Source organism: Ammodytes marinus (genome assembly GCF_949987685.1).
Source record: "Ammodytes marinus genome assembly, chromosome: 8".
NCBI classification, from domain to species: Eukaryota; Metazoa; Chordata; class Actinopteri; order Uranoscopiformes; family Ammodytidae; genus Ammodytes; species Ammodytes marinus.
The window spans coordinates 25,703,575-25,729,694 of NC_137212.1; the positions used below are offsets into that span (position 1 = coordinate 25,703,575).

Consider the following 26,120-nt stretch of genomic DNA (forward strand, 5'->3'; position numbering starts at 1 on the left):
ATGTAGGCTACCTCTCTGTTGCTACCTATCCCTGTTTTTTTGCTTAGGCTACATCAGCATAGCCTTTTCATTAGAACGGCAAAACAATATATTTGCTATACACTTATGTCTGAGGGCCCATTTTGTTCTTAAAATATAAGCTACTGAAAATGTTTCAAGACCTGTAGGCCACCTAAATATATTGTTTGATTTATTAAATTAAAAAGGCTTTATCCATAATCTGTAACATTAGACACTATTATGTTGTGAAAATGAAATACATATTTTAACTCTGCTTTATAGGCTGCATTTTTGTTTTTTAAAGAGGCACATAGGCTAATTAGTTCAATATTGCCAAATTTGCATAGGCTATTTATTCAAGCATTTCTGAAAAAATTGTAATACAGAAATGATTTGTTTTAATGTAAATAATAAACTGGCAGAGTTTCGATGTATAAGTAAACTTCTCGTTTACCCTATTCACCTGCAGTGTCTAGCCTTAATCAGCAGGGATTAAAAGGTCAATGCAGGCGAGCGTTTGTGTGGGTGTGACCGAAAATAATACCTGCATGGGCACAATGAATAATACAATGTCAAACTTTTCATCTGATACTCCATGCCACTGATGATATTTAGGCATTTCCTGGCTCAGCCAAATGACACAGGTCATAAAGGTCAAACTATAAGGTTGTCACTTTCTTCTGGTTATATTGTGTTGCATTTATTTTCATTCCATCCTATTCTCTAAGGATCTGCATGCATGGCTTAAACATTTCTACACATACTACCTCACTACTGAGAAAAACTATTTCACTGTAAGATCCATTGCTATCTAATTATGTATGTCTGAGATATATTGTTGTGACAGTGTATCAGATTGAGTTGCCCACAGTTTCAATGGGTCTAGTGTACGCGTCATTTTCTTTTTAGCCACTTCCACGAGCAGAGGAGTGTCTGAGAGCAACAAAAGATATGCGTCGCTGCTCCCATCATGTACAACCTGAAAAGTAGCTTTGTGACAGTTTGGTATGTGAATGAAGGCAGCCTGCTTAGTCGCATTTTCATCTGAGCGCTTTTTGCTCTGTTGTGGTTACTTCATCATGAGTTTCTATTGACTGCTATCACTAAGTGAAAGGTAGCTGTGTGAGATCCTATCTTATATTTATAGTTTCATCTTGTGAGGACTCGTCTCGCAGTAAAAACAGTGTTTTCATGAATGGATTATTGGTATTTTCTGAATCTTCCGTGAAGCCACAAGCCTTGATTTAAAGAACACTGGGACAACAGTGCTCAAATCTCCGGTCGACTCCAGTATTTTTTCTCTCAGCAATGAACTTCAGGTAAGGTGTTAGATCCGGACACTGATCAGATATTACACATATGTCTACAGGAAGCTTGGGATTATTTTGTTAAGCTCTTTATGTGCTGGGCTGAGACACAACAACAAGATGGTACATTTCAAAACTTCACTGTTAACTACACACTTGACTTGTGGGTGTCCATGAGAAAGTTGAATACAATCTCAAAAAGAGATGCAGTATGATCATCTACATGGGGAAAGAGTGAGTATCATTCACTTGGCTGAGTCTATGATGCTGCCTTTTCTTGCCTGCTGTCACCTGAACATAATATCTTATGGCCTACACCTTATATTGACAGCACTGCCAAGTTTTGGACAAGAAAGAACATAATTTGAATTGAACATAAAATCACTCCAAACAGTAAATAACAGATCTGAAAATATGAATCTATGTATTCTGTTTCTGAACATGTTAAATGCACATTTTGACATTGGAGATCATTTTTAAACTGCTCACAATCTGCTACGGTGCACATCAATATACACAGCTTACATTATTCAGTATAAAAGGTCTAAATATGAGGACACTCCCAACAACAACCCCATTTAGGGGTCGGTTGTCACAATGTGTCAGAGTGTCTTTGTTGGTCAATTAGTTATTCATTACAATAAGTTGGGAAATTAGAGGGATACACATTTCAAGCCAACATCGTAAGCTTCAATTTAATGTAGGAATGACTGTTGAAAGAGATTTTGGTGATGAGGAATTCTCACTAGAGTAACAACCAGAAGGCGCTGTCTCTGAAATTTTGGAATGGAAATGTCCAGAATTGTGACCAGGTCACCTAATAGTCCTCTTTTGGAATAAGACAGCTACATTTGAGGTGAGAGGATGTTTTGTGTTTATCATGTCAAATTGAAAATATTTAGCTCCTCAGTATTTTTCTTCTAGGCTTTAATGGATTTAAAACAAAACACACGTTAAGCTTAAAAAGTGTGAAGGGAAAGCTATATATATAATATATAATAGTTTAGATTGTTATAGCTAACTAGTTGTTGTTAGATGGTTGTAAGCCTTGATGCTAGCAAGAAATTCCAGTTGGGGTTGGTATTCACATTTTCTTCGGGGTTGGTTGTCATACGTTATCCAAAGGCTGCAGCCAGGAAAGCAACTCAAAAACGAAAAAAATGTCATGTTGTATCCTCACTGACACTCCAGAGAAGGAGAGAATAAAGCAGGAAAAGGCATCTAGCATGCAAAAGAAAAAAAGGGCAACAAAATCCAAACGACCCAGTGCATCCCAATCTAGAGGCTACTGCACCCCAGTGCACTCCACCGCAGCTGGGGAAGAAGAAACAGAAGCGAAAGAGAGAGGAGGAGGATTCTTCATCAGATGGAGAGGATAGTTTTTGTTTGGTTTGTATGGAAACGTTCTCCAACAGCCGTTCAGGGAGGTATGGGAGAAGTGTTAGATGTGCAACCAGTGGACACACAAGCCCTGCTTAGTTGGAGTGAACAGACCCTACATTTGCCATCACTGACTCAGATAGTGAATGTGTGTAGCCTAGTTGAGTAGGCTATTATTGTTAGACCTATTGTTTTTCCTTTATGTTGTTACATGGCTGGTCTTATATGGGTTTCCTGTTCGTCGTCCTTGCTCATTTTGTATTAAGATACATTAAGTTCTGTAGGCCTATTTGTCAACTTGACAATACAATTAAACTTTCAAATTTAGTTCTGCCTTCTTTTTAAGAGTTTTCCCATAAAGATAACATTGTGACAAACAACCCCAAAGTGTGTGACAACAGACCCCTTAATGGGGTTGGTTGTCATAATGTGTCAGAGTGTCTTTGATGGTCAATTGGTGGTTCTTCATTAGCCTACAATAAGTTTGAAAATAAGAGGGATACACATTACAAGCAAACAGCTTAAGCTTCAATTTAATGTAGGAATGACTATTAAAAGACGTGTTGGTGATGAGCAATTCTCCCTACTAACCGCATTCTTCCATACACAATATATCGTAATTCAGAAAATTAACAACATATTAACAACAAATCCTTCTTTAATAACCTTCAGAATAGTGCTAAGGAAATTATGGAAAGTATAGTTGATGTAGGCCTACTTTAAAAGTTTAAATGTTTGGTTCGGAGTACAAATGTTAGGATTAGAAAAAGAAAATGGCTGTTAAAATGATTGTATAGGAGAAATATATGTAGCCTACATGTTGGACCTTTTATTTAGGCCTACTAGTAGGCCTATGCAAGAAGACATGTTATGGAAGCAAAATAGACAAACATCTCAAAATTGATCAGTGCTTGAAAAAGCAATGTTTTTGCCTGCAGTGTCTCTTGAGAAGTTGTTTGCAATAGCCTACAGATGCAAGACTGTTTTAGATAGTCAATTGCACTTCCCGCATCCTTTGTTTAATTTGGAAATACAGTAGGCCTACCTATTTCCTCTTTCTGAATGAATGGAAATGGTCAGTCAAAGGTAGCCTACTTGCAGTTTGCTTTTCTTCTTACGAACACTAGGTGGCAGTGTTGTTTGGTGTTTGAGCCGAAGGCGCATGCTCCGTGCGATGTAAACATTTGGTAGGCCGCCGCTGTCTGTACGGGCTCTGTTGCAGACATTTGTGTACACGTATTATAGGCTACGGCTGCAAGGGCTGGACCAAGTCAATGGGAACTAGCTAAACTTAATGCTGGCTAGCTCTCAAGTTAGAAACCTAGCTATGCTAACTTTGAAAGTATAGCTAATGTATTCGGCTGAAGTGTTTGAAACTTTTTTCTCATATTAGTAGGACTATTCGTTCGTGCATGGGAAGCAGAAGACGTTTGCTGCGGCAGATAAAAAGCGCTTCAAGGTAAAAAAAAAAATGTCCTTGTTTCTTGGGCTCTGTCTATTTACTGGATTGAGCACTAATTCGTAAAACGACTGCTAATTATTACCCGATCTGTCCAAATGAGTTGTATGACAATGCGTTTAGAGAGAACCACGGTTTTAAGAGTGACATTTTCCGTTTAGTCAGTTGTAATATTAACTGTTATCACTGTTGTTCAGTGCTGTCACTGAATTTTCAGTGTTGGAAAAACTAGTTAATTGGCTCGCCGAGGACTCGAGCTAGCGACTGGAAAACAAAATACAACTGAAGGCTAGGTGGGTTTACTTTCAGCTTTGTAACGTCGAGTTAACCCATCGTTTTAACAATGTAGCCCAACTAGCTTCGTCCGGCTCGTCCACCTTAAAGCGGTGTGGGAGACGCTCGGCATACTGTTGCATTTGATTCTACATCTCCATTTCAGCTCACAACACCAGCGAGCCATATAAGGAATAGACTCGTCTCCGTCGGTCCTCAGTTTACTGCCTGTAAACCTAAATGTTTGTGATAGCTGGGATTCGGGGTGAGTGAGTGAGTGTGTGCGTGCACGCGGTCTAATCAAAGGATTTAAACAGCTCAGCAGCGGCATTGGCTGTATTCAAGCCGAGGAAACTGTAACTGTAAGTGGTGTGAAGTGACCTCTTATATTAGGTCCATGGAAGTGACTTGCAAGCTCCAACAACACAGCATTGTGACAAGAGATGTAGTGGACCATAATTTAACACCAACAGACAGACCAGGTAGACCAACTCTTAATTCAGTTAAGTTACACGCTAATAAACGTTCTCCATTAGTTGTTGTGAGGATGTTTACGTTTCTAGGGGGTTACATTAGTTCATTAAGTGTATAACCTCATTCTGTTGTGCCTTTTTAAAAGGGGGTGTCAGTGATTCCTGGGAACTCTTGTTGTCAAAATGACTTTATGACAAAGTAGGCCTACTAAGTAGTTACTCAAATGAATGACTAATGTTTCTAAATGTATCATCCTACTAAATGCATTCCCTTTCAATACACGGAGGATCTGGGTTAAATGAATTTCTGCTGTCAGGATTCAGTCGCTATGCTTGAATATGAAGGTTCAGTTGACTTACTTCACTAAAAGTAGAAATGAGTTTCCTGGGCGGTCACGGCCAGATGCCTCTAAAGTAACACCAAGCAACTCTTCACTTTCTTGTTGGATCAGATATGGCCATATGCGTGAGGATACACTTGCCAGTACTTGTTGTATACACTTGCCATTTCTGACAGAAAAAGCTTCACAAGTTTTCCCTCTTGTCTGACCCCACTCCACGGCTTCAGTACAGCTGCTGAGGAACAGTTAGGGAGTTGTATAGGCTAATGCTTCTTTAGAGACTGAGAAAGCGAGCAGCATTTATGAATGCATATTTGTTTTAAGGATTTTCAGTTGTATTATCTTAAGTATCACATGTGCATAAACACTGCACAACTAAATGAACAGTAAATAGAGAAGAGAACAGTTGAGTGACTAAGATAGGCAAGTAGTATCGTCTATCAAACTAAGCTTTTTAAGTTGTACACCACATATGGGCATAGCAGCAGGGATATAGACTGTAAAACACAATATGCCAGTCACTGATGTGGACAATGGAAATTCCACACACTTTCACAAAGTGCTTAGTAGTTGTAGTCTTTTAGATTGACCACAGCTGTCACTCCCCCACAGAATGGCAAAGATTTAACAAGTTGGCGTTATTGATTGGAACATTTACATTTCCAAGGCTACTTTTTGCAGTGCATGTTCTGTGGGAAAAGGGGTACAAATATGAGCCACTATTTGTAGCCAGTGGTTACAGCAGCTCTCATTATGTGGCTGCATAATGAAGAATAGCCTTTAGCGGAACCATTCAAATGCTGATTTTACACTGGGAAAATCTGAGCTTGCCTCTGTGTCAAGTGAATGCCTCTCTAGCTCAGTGTGTGTTATTCGTAAGTCTGTTTCCTTATACCCTTAAACAGCACATGGATGGCAATTTCCACTGTAGGCGGCTGCGATGTCTCCTGCTGGGCCACACATTATTTTCTGCCTAGGAAATGGCATTGTGATGAGATACAAGTAAAATAGGGAAAGACAAGGTTAATCGCTCAAATCTTTTCACCTCAGATTGTGATTGTACAAACATGAAACTGAATCTTGTAGTTTTACATTAGCCCTGACTCCTTGCTTAAACGTGTGTGAGATGGCAGTGCATTTTGAATTGGGAGGAAGGAGGAAATGCATCTCTGTTGTGCCTTTGGTCTTTCCTCAGTTCCCCAATGCTCTTGAAAGTGTTTGGCTGGCTCGTTCGTCTTGCCTAGCTGTGGCTTTCATTAGCTATGCGCGTTGCATCTCCGGGCCCCCTTTTGAGTTCTCTGGCAAACAAAAAGCAGAAACAATCTCTCTGTATCCAGGATTTATAGGGAAGCCTGGCTGCAGTTGGCTGGGCTCGCTCAAAGGAATGCCTTCTAAGGCCACCTGGACATTGGCATCTGTCAAAGCATTGGCTCACTCACTTGATTACTGCTCATCATTTTGTTCCCTCAGTGTGGAATCAGGGAGTCTGCTTAAAACAACCGCATCAAGGCAATCTGGGATTTGTTTTTAGCTGGTAGTATAAATCAAGAAATCAACTGAAAATGTTCATCTTTAATGAGGTTTATCCTTAAGTTGAACTTACAAGATCATTGCATGCACATGGCAAGGTCCAGCCCCAATATCACATGGGTCCACATTAGACTACAGTATTTTTTTTTTCATTTTGTTTCCTCCACTGTTAGTTCTGCATGGCATCCCACATTGGTAATCAGTCTGTGAAGAAACCCTTACATTCCTTTATTTGCTTTCAGAGAGAGAGAGAGAGGGGGGGGGGGGCAGACACAATGCAAGCTTGCTCAGCACTGCCAAAAAGAGTTTGATAGGGTCAAGAGAAACAATCATGTGAGATACAAATGTGGGCACTGCATTTTGAATTTTATAGTATCAGCAGTTTGTGTTATGTTCCCATATTAGTAATATAGCTGATTCTTTACACTGTATTTCTTGTAATTGAATCAATGTGTCTGATATTGCTGTTCAGAAATGACTGAGAGTATTTGTATTATTAAGTATTATTTGGGCTAAAGTGGAATGTTCTGATGGTCACTTTATGTTGCAGTTCATTCATAACCGTTAAAGGTTCAGTAAGCGGAATGGTCAGTTTAGCTAACATCCTGTCACTGACTGCAGTTAGCAGTCCCCTCCCTCGTCCCTACGTCACCACATTAATGCACTGCGGTCTTCAAGCAGCGAGTTATCTAGCATCATCTCAGATAAGTAAGTTTGATAAAACATGATAAAAACAGACATTGGGAAGGATTTTTACCTGCTCAGCCATTGTAGGCGCATAAACATTCACCGATCTGTCGCTCTGCGCGTGCATCGGCAGTGAGACTGGTGCCATTTTGTAGTGTTCTCTCTTCTGATTGGATATCAGTTTCGGGATCCCCGAAAAGTTTATTTGCCGATTACATGCAGAGCGGGTGACTGAGAGATCGGCTTTATGAAACGCGCACACTATGTAAGTGATCACTGTATGAATAAAGAGTGATTTAACACTTAAAGAGATCCTATTATACTACTTTTCTGGTCTTAATTTCTTGTTAAAAACTGCTATAGAGCAACCTGACACGAATCACATCACAAAAAACTATGTAGATTTTCATGACACTCTTCCTCTTACCCTAGCCAGCACAGCAGTCTCTCTCTACACACTGCTTTGAGCTTCTCCGCCCCTCCCCCCCTGCTGCAAACCACACTCCGTTGTGATTGGTTACCTTCCTTCCAGTAGCGGGAAATTTCCAGGAAGGTGGGGGCATGCAGCCGGAGCTTGCCTGAGCGGCAGCATTACCATACATGGAAACATGACAGAAACGACCCGAGCGTGACAGAGAAAACCCGGAAATTTGAACAAGTTCGGCTCGACCGGCTGCCATAGTTTTTAGTGCTCTGCATAGCCACCCCAGACGGTCAGCAGGGAATACGTCGAAATGCATGTACGTAATTATTTGATACTCTAGTATGGTTAAACATGACTATAAATCATTATAACAACGTTTATAGGTCATAAAAGTCAAAAAGTATCATAGGTCCTCTTTAACATAAATAAATCGCTTACTTCACCTTTAAGTTAACTTTATTAGTCAATTTACACAAGGCACATTGAAATGTGTCTTTCTGCATATCCCCTCTCAAGTTACCACACTTCGGAAGGGGTCAGAGCGCAGGGTCAGCCATAGAACAGCGCCCCTGGAGCAGTTTGGGGTTAAGTGTCTTGCTCAAGGACACAAAGGTAGAGATGGTTGGCACCGTAGATGTAATACCAGCCACGACTAGTTTTACTACTAACACCCACCTGTCCGGTGCCGGGGATCCAACCAGCGACCTCATGGTTGCTAGTTCCCCCATCTTCCTCCAGGCCATCCTACCACCCCATTTGATATTCTGTGCAGGAAGATTACATGTCTGTTCCTGGTGTGGATCCTATTATTTTTTTGTTTATGGCAGTCTGGATGGCTATGTAACCTTTCAGACTCATTATTCTTTATTTATTTGTTTGAGCACTCTTCTGGGTTGTTTGGGTAAACATTTTAAAACATTGCCAAGGGCTTTTCCTGCTGATAACAATAATGTATCTGTCATTTGGATAAACACTCTAATTATAGCAGTACAATGTGTAAGAGAGTGATCCACATTCCACATAGTTAGTGGAAGTCAAACTGTAACTCAAGTTTTTCAAAAAAGGTAGGGACACTTGAAAAGTTTTGCCTCCATTTATTTATTTGTAGTGTAGAAATATGAAAGTGAAATACAAATAGTGTTCTGTGGTGAACAATTAATACTTTTATTTTAGTACGCCTTGATTCATATCTCTAATCCTCTATCAAATTCTATATCGGACAAGAAAATAACTTACCACAAGAACTGTTGAATTCAGTTTTCATCAACATGTAGAGTTGTGTATTTATTCTGTCACTATTTGTTGCTTTTACCTAGACTGCTTAGCTACAAGGTGAGCGTCGCTTTCTGTTGCTCAGGTGTCATGGTATCACCCATCAGTGCTGATATAATGCAGACACTATGTAGGGGATGTACAGTATGAGGATCTGTCAGTTTAGCTGTAATGTCATGTTGATGAAGGACACACACACACACACACACACACACGCACACACACACACACACACACGCACACACACACACACACACACACACACACCATATCTCCAGTGACAGCAGGAACAGGGAGTTTTTTATGAAAACAGTAAGAGTTTGGTGTACCAGCTTCCTGTTTTTCTCCATCTGAGAATAGACTTGGCACAAGCACTACAGACCCCTGAGGGAGAATGTGTTTTGTAGCTTATATTATAAAAACTGATCAAAATCAATCCTTACCTTTGCTGTTGCCTATTTTCATACACACATTTCTCTGACACATTTTACAGGGAATTGAAGCCTCTCATTCGCAAGCTCTGCAAAATATGGGTCAAGACCAGCGTGTGAAAAATGAGGGGGGTGTTGTTGTCGATCTGAAATTCAGTGTCTGCCAAAATGGGTAAAATCCCATGTTAAAGTATCAAATGGATGTTCATTCAGATCTACCTGTTGAGATTTTATCCAGCCATTATTGTTCAAAACACAATAACCTTGTCTGTCTTGTATTTAATGAAAAAAATCACTTCAATTTTTAAGTATCGATACTAAAGACAGCAGCCTAAAGTCACTCATTGCTTCTGTCTGTGTGAAGGAGGGTAAGAAAAAGTGTAGCTAGTATATATATTTGAGTCTGTACTGTAGCACATTCCTATCACCATACTTACTTACCACAATTTTTTCCTCCTCCACCTCCTTTGTTTTTCTCTCCTCTGGCCCTTTGTAGACCTGATATTTCACAGAGCAATGATTCATCATTTTATACAGAATAAGATGCACCATATGATTGGTTTCCTGCAACAGTGTCAGTATCCAGACTTCCTGCTCAGTTGAAAACCAAGTATACGTCTTGTGTGTGTATTGTCTCAGTGTGCGCGTGGTGAATTTTAGAACAGTTTTTTTTTGCTGAGTCTAAAAGTCCACTTCCGGTTGTACACTGATTTCAGCAGGAGACTTAAAGAGGCACTATCTTTTGTGGAGCACTTTGACCCTTCCCGACAGTATGATCAGCATATGACTTCAGGGCCGTGTGTCATTAAATCGGTCGAAGGTTCGCAAGAGTGGATTACCTCCTGGTCATTTCAATTTATATGGATTTCCTCAAGGAACATTACATTACATTAGCAACTGGAACTAATGGTACTGGATTATTTGGAGTAGCAGGTAGGAAAGAATATATAGAAAAGTAATGTCATTCTATTTTTAGGCTGTTAGTTTATGTCTTGGCCTTATTTTGAAACAAGCAATCCGTCATTATTATGCTGTACTCACATCCTCACAGGAGTATCTCTTTATGGAGAGATTGGACAGCTGAGAAGTACTGGAACATTAACGTACCTCTTCCATTACTGTGTTTCAATTGTAAACAGTAGGTCATTGTTACATTGTAACAGTGCACTGTGTTTTGTTGTGGTGTCAGGGCCTGTGTGCACAAAAAGCTCTTCCTCAATAAATCTGAAATAATACACGTGGCCAAAAACACTGGAGTCTCCTTCTGCAGTGCATGTGTAAAGCCTGCAGCTAAATAAACACTGTATACTGTGTCAATGTTGAACAAATATAGAAGTCTGCATAGAGCAACTTTAAGAAGAGACCCTGGTAAATAGGGTAACATTTTAAACTCATAGATATCATCATCATCATGAAACTTTAACAGTTGATTACTGACATTAAAACCAGTATCTTTTTCATTTGATAAATCATAAATAACTGTGTTATTTCCAGATAATAAGTTGTTCTTTCTTGTCTTTAGGTGGCGACGGACAAAGTTGCTGGTAAGCTGAGTTCTACTCTCTCATGGGTGAAGAACTCGGTGTCCCACACGGTCAGTCAGATGGCTAGCCAGGTGGCCACGCCCACGTCCCTGCAGACCACCACCTCCTCCTCCACCACCACCACATCCTCCTCCACCTCTCTGTCCTCCCCCGCTCTCTCCCCCTCCTCTCCGGCTACACTTAGTCCTGATGAACAGCAGCTGCTCCAGAAGCTGGAGGAGCAGAACAGGTGAGCAGTCTGGCCATTCAACTTGAACAGCTTTTGATGTGTGCTTACTTTAGAGGTCAAGTAAATAGCATGGGTATTGTAGTTACAAAGGGATGAGGAACAAGGTCTGACTTCTATTCATAGGAGTTGGTGTTTGGGCTGAGTAAAACTTAACAATGGTGCAGGAAGACGTCCAATTTTTTTCCTGGTTTTTTTTAGATGATTAATATTAGCCTTGGTTTGGTACGGCTCTACACGCAATTATTTGCGTGTCCACTGCCAAAAGTTGGAAAGAGTACCATAATATGTGAACCACGCCACATCTTTTTTTCGTCATCCTTTCGTTCGGGTACCAAGCCATCTCAGAAGGACACAGCTACACACTGCAGTCCGTTGATTGGTCAACAGAATCCTCATCATTCCCATGTGAGGGATAAACCACGTGTGTGGTCACCTCGGCAAGACTGAAGAGACTTGCGTTTAGAGGAAAATGTCAGTGCGTAGCTTTTTGTTTACTGGTTGGCTTTTTTTCCTCTTCATTGAATTAATCAGTGGGCTCCACTGTGTCCCAACGCAATGATGTCACGATAGCATTGTAGCTGCCGCGGCCAGAGCATAGACATAGATTATAAGGGCCAGTGCCATTGAGCAGCTCTGACCCAAAGACTTTATGCGGCTATACCAAGTAAGGGTACTGTCGGCAGTGGAAACGTAAGCCAGGCTGTCCCTTACCATACATTGCCGTGACAAACCAATCAGAGCTGCTCAGTTGAAAAGAGGCATTTGTAACATACATGAGGCTGCCACTGGTTAGAAGACCCATTTAAAGCTGCAGTTGATAATTTGAGCCGTTGGGATCCCAACGGCTGTTTTCCCAACGCTCTACCTGCTGTAGCTCCTCCCTCTGAACGACAGCTACGCGCGTTCATGTGAATTCAGTTACTGACAGACACCATATCCGATTCCGAGGTGATTAAACATTAGTAATGATAACTACATACGTACATATTGAGCATACATTTTAATCACAGACATACCATGTATGTTAGCTTAAAATCATTGTAAAGGTGCGAACACACTAGGCACTTTACACGTGTACAGACGCGTATGAAATCCGCCCCTTTTCCATAGGGAACCATTGGTTTACGCGCGTACATGGCGCGTAAATGCGTCACTCGCGCTAAAGCAACATTTTCACTCGCGCTAAAGCAACATGTTTACGCGCGTATATATTACGTGCGTATATATTACGCGCGTATAGCTACGCGAGGAGTTCAAAAAATTGAACTTTTGTTGCTCCTACGCGAGACGATTAGCCGCGTTGGCCAATCAGCGTTGAGCTTGACCCGCGACGTCACATACATTGGCAGGGTCGGAGAACAGTGTACTGTACACAGAGGCTGATGAGAGACACCGAGGAGAAAAATGTATTGCGGGCGGCCGGTGCTGTATGAAGCCGCTCGGGGTTAGAACACGTGGGGAAAGTAAACCAGGAGAATGGACTTCCTGGTTAATTCAGTGAATATGTGCGGCTGTGCTTTAGCCGATAAACAAAGTTAGCGCCGTATAGCATTAGTTAACTCACCCTGTTGTGTGCGGGCGGCTAGCGCCTCATATTATGAACCCAAACATGACGACTGTCCGCGGGACTTTCACGACAAGTAGAGCGAAGCACCGGTGTTGATCTACGCCAGCCACGGTCCCTTGTCACAGCCAGGTAGGGTAATTTTGGCTACTTGCCTTTATGTTGTGCCGCCGTGCACCGATGCTGCTGTAACTGTGTTTGTTATGTAGCTGCCGTGAATATGCAATGCTCTTTTAATGCTAGGCTATTTGTGCTGTTCAGTTTGTCTTTTGGCACAGTTGTTGGCCGTGTTGTTCTTGTTTTTGTGCGGACATGCACGCTGTTGTGTCGGGTCTGATCAGCCATGGTTGATAAGGGAAATACAATATCGGGAGGGAGACTAGGCACGTTACGCGCGTATAACCATTTTTGACACAAAATGATCAAGCAACATTTTAGCTGCGTTACGCACGTAAATCTTACGCGTGTACAATGCCTAGTGTGTTCGCACCTTAAGTGTGCTGGTAGGCCTAACAAAAGTAGCTGTAACAGCCAGGCAAGATAGCAAACTAATTGTAACAGAGCGGAGAGGTGTGTGTGTTTCTCCTACTATATGCTCCTGCTCTGACCGCAGCTGGGAGGGGCTGCTCGGGCAGTGTTGCCAACTTAGCGATTTTGTCGCTATATTTAGCTACTTTTCAGCCCCCCTGGCGACTTTTTTTTCAAAACAGCGACAAGCGACAAATCTAGCTTTTTTTCTGGTGTAATTGGTGACTTTTTCGCTGAAGCAAATATCACTTTTAACGCTTCTCAACGAGCAGCGGGAGCCTCCTGGCCCGTCCCCCGTCACAGAGCACTGACAGACGGCCCGGTCCTCGCGCAGCTGCCCCTCCCAGCTGCGGTCAGAGCAGGAGATACACATCTCAGCTCGGGGCTGCTGCACGAGGAGCGGGCTGCGTGTCAGTGCTCCCGCTGCTCGTTGAGAAGAGATGATACTTGCTTTGGCGAAAAAAGTCACCAATAACACCAGAAAAAAAAGCTAGATTTGTCGCTTGTCGCTGTTTTGAAGAAAAAAAAGTCGCCAGGGGGGCTGAAAAGTCACTAAATATAGCGACAAAATCGCTTTGAGTTGGCAATACTGATCACAGGACGAGGGCTATATGGGGCCAGCGGCAGGCAGAGGAAGGGGACGAGGTCGCGGTCGGAGAGGTCTTGATGTGATAGGGCAAGAAGACATGGCCGGTGTACTTTTTTTCAAGCTCTCTCCGTCTCCCTTTCAGCAGTTAACTTTTCAACATTCGTCTTTCCTCGTTTTTTTGCTGTCTTAGCGGTGTTAGTTGTTAGTATCCTGGGAATGGTAAATTGAGGGTTCGTTTGTGAAGACATTGCTACTCGCTGTCCGCCGTAGTAGCCTTGTACCAAACAGTAGGCTAGTGTCAGACTGCTAGGGTCGTGAACGCTCACGCAACTGACGCATCAACGTCGTTGCCAAGGTCCCACAGCCAATAAGAACGGAGAATCTGACCTCGCTCTGATTGGTCAAAATTAACATGAGCGGTGGCAATTTTGGGGGGCAGCACACAGAGGCAGGGGGGAGCAAAGTGATAAAAAAAATATTTTCAGACCACTTCACCTACATATAGCTGAATGGCTATTATGACAGTTTTGCCAAATATTACAGTAAAAAAACTCTCAACTGCAGCTTTAAGTACAACAGTGTGAGATGGCCTGTCACAAAGTTTTCTTCCAACATAATAGCGATATGTCATAAAAAACTACCCTTATCATATTTGAGCTTAATATCTTGTAAAGGGAAACTTTTCTTGCAGATGGTTAATTAAATAAAGTACATGGACATTCGATGTACTTTACTGGGTTCCAGGTAAAATTTGTTATCAGAAACATAAAAGTGGAACGTATCAAGCTTATAATCAGCTGTTTAACTATCATCACCGTCTACCTTCATTAGAATGGAAGTTAACCCTTAAATATACCAGCATACATAAACTACTGAGTGGGAATATAGCAAGCTGATGCCACAGGACATAACCATTTGACCCTGATTGACCTGACCCTATGAAGTCATAAATACAAGTCCTGAGGGAAGACTGTACCTTAGTCCTTGCCTTTTCTTCCTTAAGGCCAGGACACACCAGCCCGATAATCGCCGTCGTCAAAAAAAAAGACGAATCTGTTTGGTGTGTGCCGTGACGTCGGCCGACGTAGAGGTCGTCGGGCTTGTTTTGAGCCTGTCGGCCGCCGATTGAACATGTTCAATCGGCGGCCGACCGTCTTTCATTTGGAGCAATTTGATTGGTGGAGGGCTAGCGAATCAGTGAAGCCCGGAAGTGAGGCGGGTAGCACAAACAGCTAACAACAGCTAGCCATCGTTTTAATGTGTTTGTTCGTTTCGTTTTGAGAGTACTCACATGCATCAACCCTTGTTGACTGCTCGACACCATGCTCGACACTCTCTGCTAAAAATTGTGCTCTTATGGTCCATAAATATAAATACGTATTTCTATCTATGTTTATGCTCTAGAGAGATGTCCAATCATTTCCGGCTTTTGTATTTTTTCGGGCCACAATACAGATTAGCGCCGCCTGCTGTTGTGGAGACATTACGTCCCGCGAGCGTACGGAAAATAAACAGTCGTCTCGGTGTGTTCTTTAGCAGCGACGGGAAGCTGGAGCTTCCTGAAACGGCCGACTCCATTTTTTTTGACGACGGCGATTATCGGGCTGGTGTGTCCTGGCCTTTACATGTTTTGCAATCCTCTGACTGCCTAGAATCATTCTGTGCACCCCCACCATCCCCCTCTTGAAATACACTCAACCACACACAGGCACAAGAGAGTGAGGTCCAACAAGTTGTGACATGCTAGCTTGCTAACTGTAGAATACAAAGAGTAAAATATCGCTGGAAGAGAATTTAGCAGCCTCTAGTTTGGCGGGTTCTGGGCAATTTTTAGTCTGTGTTCCTGTGGTTTAACTGGGTTGGGAATATTTGAAGTTTTAGTTCTTTGAGGGTTTGTCTGCTATTTGACACTATGTGCTCCTCACATAAAGGCAAAGTCAGTGACTCAGGTTTGACGTAATGCTATCAGTTATTTGCTGCTTTGGGACTTTGTAACCTCAATGCTGTTTGAGATGAAAATAAGCTTGAGTGTATTGACTCGGACTGACCGATTTGAAGATGTATCACTAGGCTACAATCTTGTTTGAGCCCTGCAGCTGATAGAGAAAGAGGCCCCTTTTACACAGAGATTGCTGCATGACAGAACGTCGTTATGCCAATATGCCAGCTTTGTTTATTTACACAGGTCCAAGCAAAGCCGGCATGCTGGCGCATCAGTGTGCCAATTTACACAGCGGTCCACATCCCTCAATGACAGAGGGCTTCCAGGGACGCAAAAGTGTAAGCAGCGTCAGGTGTGACGTATACATGTAGCATATCAGCTGCTTTTTCTAAACAACAATGGCGGGTGAATTCTACTACATTCTGCATACTTTCGGCATGAAGGCGCCCGCAAGTGTCCACAACAAGGGTCAGCAGCTGCGCAGTTTCATCAATGCCCGCACCGGTCTGCACCAGTCTTGTGGTCCATGTATGCACATTTTGCTGCTCCACACAGCCGTATACCGTTAGATTATGTTGTGAGAAGAGGACTACAGTGTCAGCATGTAGGAACACTCAAGCATGAAACCCATCACCAGAATGTACCAGCAGACAACTGATTCTGTATTAGCCTACAATATAGCTTTGTTGTACAGTTCTCTTCTCCCAAGAATGACACAACCCCCCCTCTATAGCCAACTTAGTTCATTCTTCCTCCTTTGTGACTCTCACACCCATGGCTAGTGCAGTCTGTGTCAGCATGGAATTGTGTGGTCACAGTTAACTCCAGTGAAGAAGCAAAGCTCGGATAATTGCAGAGGTTGGTGACTCATTGATACACCCACAACAGGCACTGCTCCAGAAAGCCAAGGGACACTTGATTTGATGTATTTCCTTCATTAGGGGAGATCAAACCTAAGCATGGACATGTTAAGTTTTCTAATGTCCTTCCTTGAAGCTCTGTAGTCTTGGGGCTAAATAGTGGATCTACCCTTTTAACCCCTGTCTCCATCCTAACACAGAGCTGGGCCCTTTGACATGACGCTTCTTCTTCTGACTGACAGTGCTCTTTCTCCTTTCTTAGCCTCCCTGTAGCCAAATACTGATGCTTACCTAAGTGTTTACAAGACAGCTACAACGACAGGAGTGGACTTAAGTATTCATGTATACTAAAGATTAGGGTTGGCCGGTAATACCATATCCTGGCTTTTTTAATGATAGCAACTGTATTCCTTTTATTACCGTCATGAAAGAATCTGCTGTGACATGTGCGGAGCATTTACGAATAAATTAATTGTGTGTATAGCATCTAAAATAGAAGAATGCTGCTTCAAATCATTTACATGTAAATGCAGTACTTTTGTCTGTTTCCTCTCCCTGGGTTTTATTGAGCTACATTGTGATGTGTTCAAGCGCTGTCCAGTAAAAAAATGTGTATTTGGTGAAGGTAACTGCATCATGATTAGTTCTATGTAATCTTGTAAAATGTAGTGTTAGGCCATAAACTAAAACAAACGGGCTACAGTTGAAGTAGTACTAGTTATTGCCACGGTAGTACGTCTACCGGGTAGAAAATGGGGAAGGTTTAAAGGGATCAAAAATTGGATCGCACCCAGCTCTACTGCAGATACTGTCATGCATCCTGCACTTGTTTAACTTGTGTTGGTGAGGCCTTTGTACCCTACAGAGCAGATAAAAGGCACCAGCATTTGTTCAATTGCAGCACACACAGGCGAGGAAGTCTCACAGTGACAGCTAGAATTCGTAATTCAGACATGACTTTGCTCCAGAATTCCTAGAAACCCGGAGAAATGTGGAGTACATCATGAATTTATCTTGGTAAGGTGTTTGGTATTCTACGATTCCTGCTTTGATGAACTGCAAATTAAAGTTGAGGCGTTGTAACTGTCAAACACTTGTAAGGAAAAGTATCTCTAATCTTTTGGATTTTTTGCCTTAACTCAAAATGTAATGTAAGAATAGTAAATATTTTCTATTGCTGCAAATATTGTTTGAAAAAGAGTTCTCTGTAGTTTTATTGGTATTTTGTTTTTGTAAAGCTTCAGACTTGTGTTTGACTACTGGTGAATTATTAGCAAAGGTGCAATGTATGTTGAGGTACGTGTCAACACAGCCCGCTACTGCAGTGTTCATGACCGTTTGTGAAATGTTTTGAGAAAAACTGGCCAGTCCTGTCCAGTGTCCAGCTCCAAGATGTTCCTCGTATTCACTTCTTTAGCTCGGTGTCCGCCGCTGAACGCAAGTGAAGACGCTCTGGTGCTGGCTTGTCTTTCTGGTCGTCCATTTCACTCGACCCAAATGTGTCTGTAACCCCAGCCATTCCTGGAGCAGCCACCCTCAGTGACGACACAGGCTCCAGCAGAGGCCCAGGCCTTTTTTTTTTCCGAGATCAGGTTTCTGAGCCTTTGTGTGTGTGTGTGTGTGTCGTGAGCTCTTCTGTAGTGCACAGGTTGGGAGTAGCAGCTTCTTTTCCTCTGGGCAGACTGCTGATCCTTGTTCAGCTCACTCTGTCAGAAACTGGAGTGACCACCTGATAAGAGTGATACAGTGCAAGATAAACCTGCTGGTAAACCAATGGCATTGAGCTTTTCATCTCCAGCAATGCGCTTCAAATGCTGCTCATAATGAATCAGGAAATATTTCACTGGCCTCGATTGAATTCATTCTTGCTTTTTTTTTAACAGACCTTTTGTAGTGTTTCATGCCGGTAAATGTCCCGTACTATGCTCATTTTCACCTTTAAACTTTTTTGATGGTGTAGTGTCCAAAAAAACATTTTATATTTCTCACAGTGCAATTGCTGAATCTCCTCTTTTCAGCCTCTGTCTGAAACTGTCTCTTTAACCTCCGCCTTCCAAAAATCCCAGTCTGCTCTGATTGGCCCTCCAATATAACCGCCAGTTTGAATCTACTGCCAGTCAGATTCATGGGTATCTGGAGGTGTGCTTTTTACAGGTGGAGATAGGTAAGATTGGTGATTAGGGGTGTGTGGCTTCTCCCCTTATTGCATCATAAGGGGAGATACCTCTGACTGGGGGTTTAGAAATAGGGATGGGATACGAGAACTTGAGAATGCAAGTACTCGTTGTTGACGTCATTACTCGAGTAATGTTTCACTACTCGCGCCTTACTATTGTTTACTACTGTAAACAGTGGTCTGACTCTTGCATCACATCACTTGCTAGCCCCGTTAGCACACGCCGTTGTGATGATAGCAGAGCCCAGATTAGCATGTCCAAATGCAAAATGTTTAGTTTAGTAGGAGATATGCTTCCATTAAGTATACTACAGACTCGTGGACAGCTCTCACCACGGAGGTGTATATTACCATCACTTGTCATTTCATTCATAACTTGGATTTGAAGATTGCTGTCCTACAGACAAACAGTGCTCATGAGCAGCACACCACAGAAAACAAAGCAGACTATTTACTAACTTGTGTTTCCAGTAGGACACGGACCTCTTGTTTCTTTAAAATAAAATGTTTTTTTTTTAGAGTAATCGTTACTCGTTCATAGGGTAATGAGAATATTCCAATATTGAAATGACTGCAAATGCCAATCCCTATTTTGAACACATGTTTTTTTGAAAATTTGGAGGTGGATGTTGAAAAACCATGAAAAGTGACAAAAAATTATTTAGAAAAACGATGCATTTCAGTAGTGGATAGTGGACATAATAACACTCAGTGCGGTTACATGGCACAACTAGATTGGATTATCACATATATCGAACAAGACACTCGAACGGACCGTGTCACTTGTCTGAGTATACATGGCCTTTCAGAAATCGGATAAATGTCCGATGCATGGCTGTCTCCACTATGCTAGGTGGCGCTGTAGCCCTTTCAACCATGCTTTCAACAAGTGGTTTTAGAACCACGTCCGCTTCTCTTCCGTCAATAACCCATGGTGTAGCCTATCACGCGCAGGCACACAAGCACAGAACGAGAAGTCCGATATGCGATGTCCGATCCCTGTATACATGCAGAGAGAAAGCCGACAATGAACGAATTATCTAGGTGTTCTTATCCGACTTCTCTTGTCCGTTATTGTGCCGATTTGTGTCCGAAGTAGATCGGATAAAGGTGTTTACATGCAGGTTAAAAGTCCTGTTGAGGTCTTATTCGTTTAGTTATCCGATTATGAGTCTGCATGTAAACACACTGAATGTTAACATCTCATCCTACCCTCTTGCCTCCACTGCAGGCTGCTGGAGACAGACAGTAAGTCCCTGCGCTCTATGAACGGCTCCAGGAGAAACAGTGGCTCGTCCCTGGTGTCCAGCTCCTCAGCCTCCTCTAACCTGTCCCATCTGGAGGAGGACAGCTGGATCCTCTGGGGACGCATCGTCAACGAGTGGGAGGACGTGCGCAAGAAGAAGGAGAAGCAGCTTAAGGTGAGAGGAGCACTGGACATGACTGAACTGACATGCCAAGCAGACCCGCTTAAGAGCTTAACTGAAACACTACTGCATTAAGAGCTTACTGACACACATTTTACCCCTCCTGCCGATGAAGTTATGGAGATCATGCAGCTGTCATTTTATACATTAACTTTTTAGACAAACTTTTTTTTTTAATCAAATATACTCATTGTTTTTTTCTCTTTAAGGTAAAAAACAAACATCCAAATGAACCCCTCCTCAAATCTCCATAACACAACATTCTCCGCTCAAATAATGTATCAAATTGCATACAAATTATACACACTCATAGACAGTGGTCTTCACAGAAGATTTTAGAGCACTTCATGCTTCTGTCTGCTGACAAGCTTTATGGAGATGAAAATGTCCTTTTCCAGCAAGATTTGGCACCTGTCCAGAGTGCCAGAAACCACTAGTAACTGGTTGACTGACCATGGTATTATTGTACTTGAATCGCCAGACAACTCTCCTGACCTGAACTCCATAGATAATCTATGGAGTATTGTCAAGAGGCAGAAGAGACACACCAGACCCAACAATACAGATGAGCTGAAGGCCACTATCAAAGCAACCTGGGCTTCCATAACACACTCAGTAGTACCACAGACTTATCGTCGCCATGCCATGCCGCATTAATGCAATAATCCATGCAAAATAAGATCCCAGACCAAGTACATAGTAGATGAATGAAAATACTGATCAAAGGTGCAACATTTCTGTATTATAATTATTTTTTGATAATATAATAATATTCTTAATGGAATATTCTAATATTGAGATACTGGATTTTTGATTTTCATGAGCTGTAAGCCGGAATCCTGAAAAGTTAAACAAAAAGAGCTTTTCCATGATATTCTAATAATGAGTTTCACCTGTACAACCCTACTTCAAAAATACTTAACTCTCCCTTTAAATCTAGGTCACATGGTCTCTTTTGTGATTCATATGTGTTTCACAGGCCTTTGTTTCACACTCCGGTCCGAATACTACATTCACCTTATCTGCTTGAATGTTTACTCGCTCCAGAAATAATTTCAAAGCTATCTTTGTAGGTGACCCTGTGGCGTTGTCCTTTCACTTGTTATTTTAGTTCTTGACATTCAAAGCTAATTTTAGAATGCTGGTTTCTACGGTTACTCTCTGTGGTCTTGTAATGAGCGTCGGCCCAGTCACCACTAACCAATGACGGTTTGACTTAAACTACAAATGTACTGGTGGAAAAGTTTGCAAATGGAGATGCTGTTGAGTGTGTAAATGAGGAAGTGCAATAAAGGACCTGTGACCGTGCATGGGTGGTGCTATGTTATTTAACAGAAGTAGTAATGACCAGATGGTTGCCAGCTGCCTGGGATATTAATCATACCGGCTGAGGCCCAAACAAAACTGGTCTCTTCCCCTTGACTTAAACACAAGCACTGTGTCTGTTGTATTAAGGAAGGAACCCAGACTTTTCTGTCTTAGTCAGCAAAACCCCCCTGATGTTGCCAATGCTTTATACACTGAGATAATTGTATAGATTTGGAATCTGGTCAAATGTAAGTGTGATGTTGAGATAATTCCTGCACCACATACAACAAAAATGCACAGAGAAACACAGATAATTACAAAAAAATATATCTATGATTGAGCCTGACACCAAGCAATACTGGGAATAGAAAGGGGTGGTTAAAGCAGCATTTGCTCACACACAGGGAAGATATGAGGCGCTGCATTGTTCCAGTACAAAGCTTGGTTTGTCTAGTCCAAACCCTGTGAGGGGAGAGGGGATCCCCTGCTGAAGGCCTGTGTGGGGGTGGACCTCTGCTCCAGATGCACTCTGGACTCAACAGATGCACACACACACACACTCGCACACACTCACACTCGCACACACACTCACGCACTCACGCTCTCACTCTCTCTCTCTCTCACACACACACACACTCACACTCACACACTCACACTCTCTCACACACAAACACACACACACACACACGGCCATGACAGCAGGAAAGACCAGTGTTCCCTGTCAGCACAGGAAATTGCTTAATTAAATTGTATCAGCAGTATTCTATGGAAACAAATCAGTCAAAATTGCTTCATTGACGACATCACATTTGGCAGAGTGGAAATTGTATTATTTGGAGATGCATCCTGTGCTAAAATGGGAAAATAAATTCTATAACATAAAGCATACCTAATGCTGTATTATGTTGGAAAATAAATTGTTTTCCCTGTTAGTTTTCATAATTTAAAATACCCCCATTCTTAATGAATGTCTTTAACGCCTTTTTACACAGAGATTCCTGTGTATTGACGGAACTACATCCGCCAATATGCCAACTCTGTGCATTTACATAATAATAATTCATCAAATTTAGATTTTCAGGGGCTCAGAGACGTCATTTACACTGGAGAAAGCAAATCTGGCATATTGGCAGATCAGTGTGTGCATTAACACGGCGTGAAAGAGGGTCGTGTGAGGCAACAGTGTAACTAGCATCGCTGACGCCATGCTTCAAGTGTGACGTATAACAGCACCGCACCGGTCCCAGGCTTATAAAACACTTTTTTACTTTTCTTTCTTCATCTCCATTATTGTTACTACTTGTTGTCTTGTTGTCTTGGGCTGCTCCCCCAGTTGCAGACTTTTAGCAACATGTGTCACTCGTCACTGTTCCATCACTGCAGTGCAGGTTGGCCCTTTTAAACGAGGAGCCATCCAAGAATGTTGCGGTAATCTTCCTACCACAGACATAGTACAATTGCTGGAACGATTTGCTACGCCTTTTTTCCATCTATGTCTCATTTACACTGTAGAGCGAGGTGGAAAAAAGCCGGGATATTGCCGGGGTTCACAGGCAGTGTAAAAGGCGATCTAAAATACAAATGTTTTGTATATACAATGTCTATTTTACTAAGTATCCGTTGTTGTCTCTTTTCCACAGGATCTAGTCAGAAATGGGATCCCTCACCACTTTCGGGCAATAGTGTGGCAGCTGTTGTGCAACGCCCAGAATATGCCCATCAAGGACCAGTACTCAGAACTCCTGAAGATGACGTCACCCTGCGAGAGGCTGATTCGCAGGGACATCGCCCGCACTTATCCCGAACACGATTTCTTCAAGGAGAAAGACTGCTCGGGCCAGGAAGTGCTCTTCAACGTCATGAAGGTAAGTGTTGGAGGAACCTGCTGGTATGCAGATGGACTGATTATCCTGTGTGCAGATAACGCAGACAAGTATTTGGCTTTGAGAGTAGTTTCAGGTCTACAACAAGTAAATCCACAATGAACATATGCACAGCTTTGAACATTACTCAAACTCATCCAACGCTAATCACTGTCACCTCAGGCATATTCTCTGGTTGACCGGGAGGTTGGCTACTGTCAAGGGAGCGCATTCATTGTAGGACTGCTACTCATGCAGGTAAGATTGCCATCTTCACCACACACAAGTATGTTTGAAGGAAATAAGAGACGCAGATTTGAGATTTGATTTCATCCTGTCATTTTTCTAGATGCCAGAAGAGGAGGCGTTCTGTGTGTTTGTGAAGTTGATGCAGGACTACCGATTACGAGAGCTCTTCAAACCTAGTATGGCTGAGCTGGGACTCTGCATGTACCAGTTTGAGTCTATGATCCAGGTGAACACTTAATACTTGGTAGTAAAGATGATTAGGTTGATTAATGGCATTTCAAGGCCAATATCTGGGCTCATGAGGCAGTTTAAATATTTTTTTTTAAGTAACGTCAGCTGACACTGCAGACAGCCTCATCAGTGTTGCTGCTAAGGAGCAATGTTAGCGCTTTTTAAAGTTTTAACCCAATTATTTACCTTGCATTTATTTTATTTTTTAATTAATTACAGACAGCTGTACAAAAATCCAGAAGTCCCTTATGGCAATATTTTACAGAGCCAACACCAGGGAAGGACAAGTGCAATAGACAATGCACATCTTTATTTTTAAATAGATTTCTGGTTCTACATATATTTAATAAATGTAATTTAAGTTCCATTGTATCATGATTATAATTACAATGTTGTATTTTATCATATGCAAAACAAAACATTAACATTGTGATATCAGAATGATATATCGGCCGACCTGATTTCTAAACATCCTTATGGATTAATGGGAAAAACCCCATATCCGTCGAGCACTACTTGGTAGACTGCTGCGGGGGATGATGAATGTCTGTCAAAGTCTAGTCACATACAGTAGGGTTACGGTGGTAACAATCAGTGTGATGTTTGCTTGACAGGAGCAACTCCCGGAGCTGCATGTGCATTTCCAGGCTCAGAGCTTTCACACCTCCATGTACGCGTCCTCTTGGTTCCTCACCATCTTCCTCACGTCCTTCCCACTGCCCGTCGCCACAAGGATCTTTGACATCTTCATGTCTGAGGTCAGTTCAAAAGCCAATAAATGATATGCTCTGTCTACAATGAATTTGAATATTTGTTATTCTATTTATTAATTAGGCTTGCACTTGACACTTGTGTTCACTTCAGAAAAAGTACTTTCTGGACTTGAATGTTTGGGATGTAATAGTTGAAAAGGATCCTAGTGTTCTGCACTTACTGCCTGTCACTGTGTCAGTAAGAATGGCAATGTGACATCTGAGAAAAGGCACAGTAAATTATTTTTACTTGCAAGATGTAAGGTTAACATTTCTTCTACTGCTTTAAGAAAAACACCACATATAACGATACAGATGAACTGTCATGGAAAGGTTTTCCATTAGCGCCATCTGTTGGAGAAAACACAGAACACTACAGTCCACATTTAAAGGGTACAGTGAGTTGTTTCAACACAAAAGAACATCTTCAAATGAACTCTCAATCCACTCTCCACACATTTCACAGCATGTTGAACATTATTTTCTCTTTCCAAACACGACTCCTCAGTGATACTGCTGATCTGTGTCTGCAGGGCCTGGAGATAGTGTTCCGTGTGGGGATCGCCATCCTCCAGATGAACCAGACAGAACTCATTCAGATGGACATGGAGGGAATGTTACAGGTAGAACACTGTAACCTCTTCATAACCACTGTAACCTCGTCATCCAAGCAGCTCAGATATCTGCTGTGAAATGTCTAGTTAGTACCCTCAAGGGAGGAACTGCCACCACAACCACACCCACATATAATTGATACTTACCTGAAGATTTGTTTTGGATGGAGTGCTTTTGAGGTCAGACAAACAGCTGACTCAGTTAGGAGATGGGTGTCTGTCTGTGTCTGTCTGTGTCGATCTGTTTGTCTGTGTCTGTGTGTGGCACTTATCCTGCCTGTGTTCTCCTGCTGTGCTCCAGCACTTTCAGAGGGTGATTCCACACCAGCTGGACAGTGGGCCAGATAAGGTCATCCAGGCTGCGTGTCAAGTCAAATACAACAGCAAGAAGATGAAAAAGTAAGCACCACTGGCTCACCTCCCCAACACCCTCTCATTTAGTTGATTCATTTTGGTAGGTGCATCTCACTTCAAACCATCAGTTATTGCTCACGGATCCCTCAGTCTTTTGTCTCAAAAAATGGTGCTTGTTATAATTATTTCAAAATTGGAAAACTAAGAATATTCTGTATTGGTTACTTCATAGTATACATCTATCAGGTAGTTTACCAGAAATGTCTACAGTATGTAACTTGGTGTTAATTACAGAGAAAATATTTCCTATTTTT

At 42.1% G+C, this 26,120-nt stretch overlaps 1 protein-coding gene across 3 annotated transcripts in view; it reads left to right on the top strand.

Moving 5' to 3' along the window:
• The first annotated feature begins 1,235 nt into the window (after positions 1-1,235).
• The window catches only part of evi5b (ecotropic viral integration site 5b), a 40,122-nt gene continuing 15,237 nt past the window's right edge, over positions 1,236-26,120 (top strand). For 2 of the 3 annotated variants that reach the window (XM_080033045.1, XM_080033046.1), the window contains exons 1-9: positions 3,954-4,146; positions 11,100-11,350; positions 20,241-20,430; positions 23,385-23,609; positions 23,790-23,864; positions 23,956-24,081; positions 24,701-24,844; positions 25,372-25,461; positions 25,754-25,851. In XM_080033045.1, the coding sequence (XP_079889171.1) occupies positions 11,181-11,350; positions 20,241-20,430; positions 23,385-23,609; positions 23,790-23,864; positions 23,956-24,081; positions 24,701-24,844; positions 25,372-25,461; positions 25,754-25,851 (1,118 nt within the window). In that variant the 5' untranslated portion in view covers positions 3,954-4,146; positions 11,100-11,180. Of the gene's footprint in view, positions 1,320-3,953; positions 4,147-11,099; positions 11,351-20,240; positions 20,431-23,384; positions 23,610-23,789; positions 23,865-23,955; positions 24,082-24,700; positions 24,845-25,371; positions 25,462-25,753; positions 25,852-26,120 lie in introns of those variants that run through there. The other variant, XM_080033047.1, reaches the window with a different exon arrangement.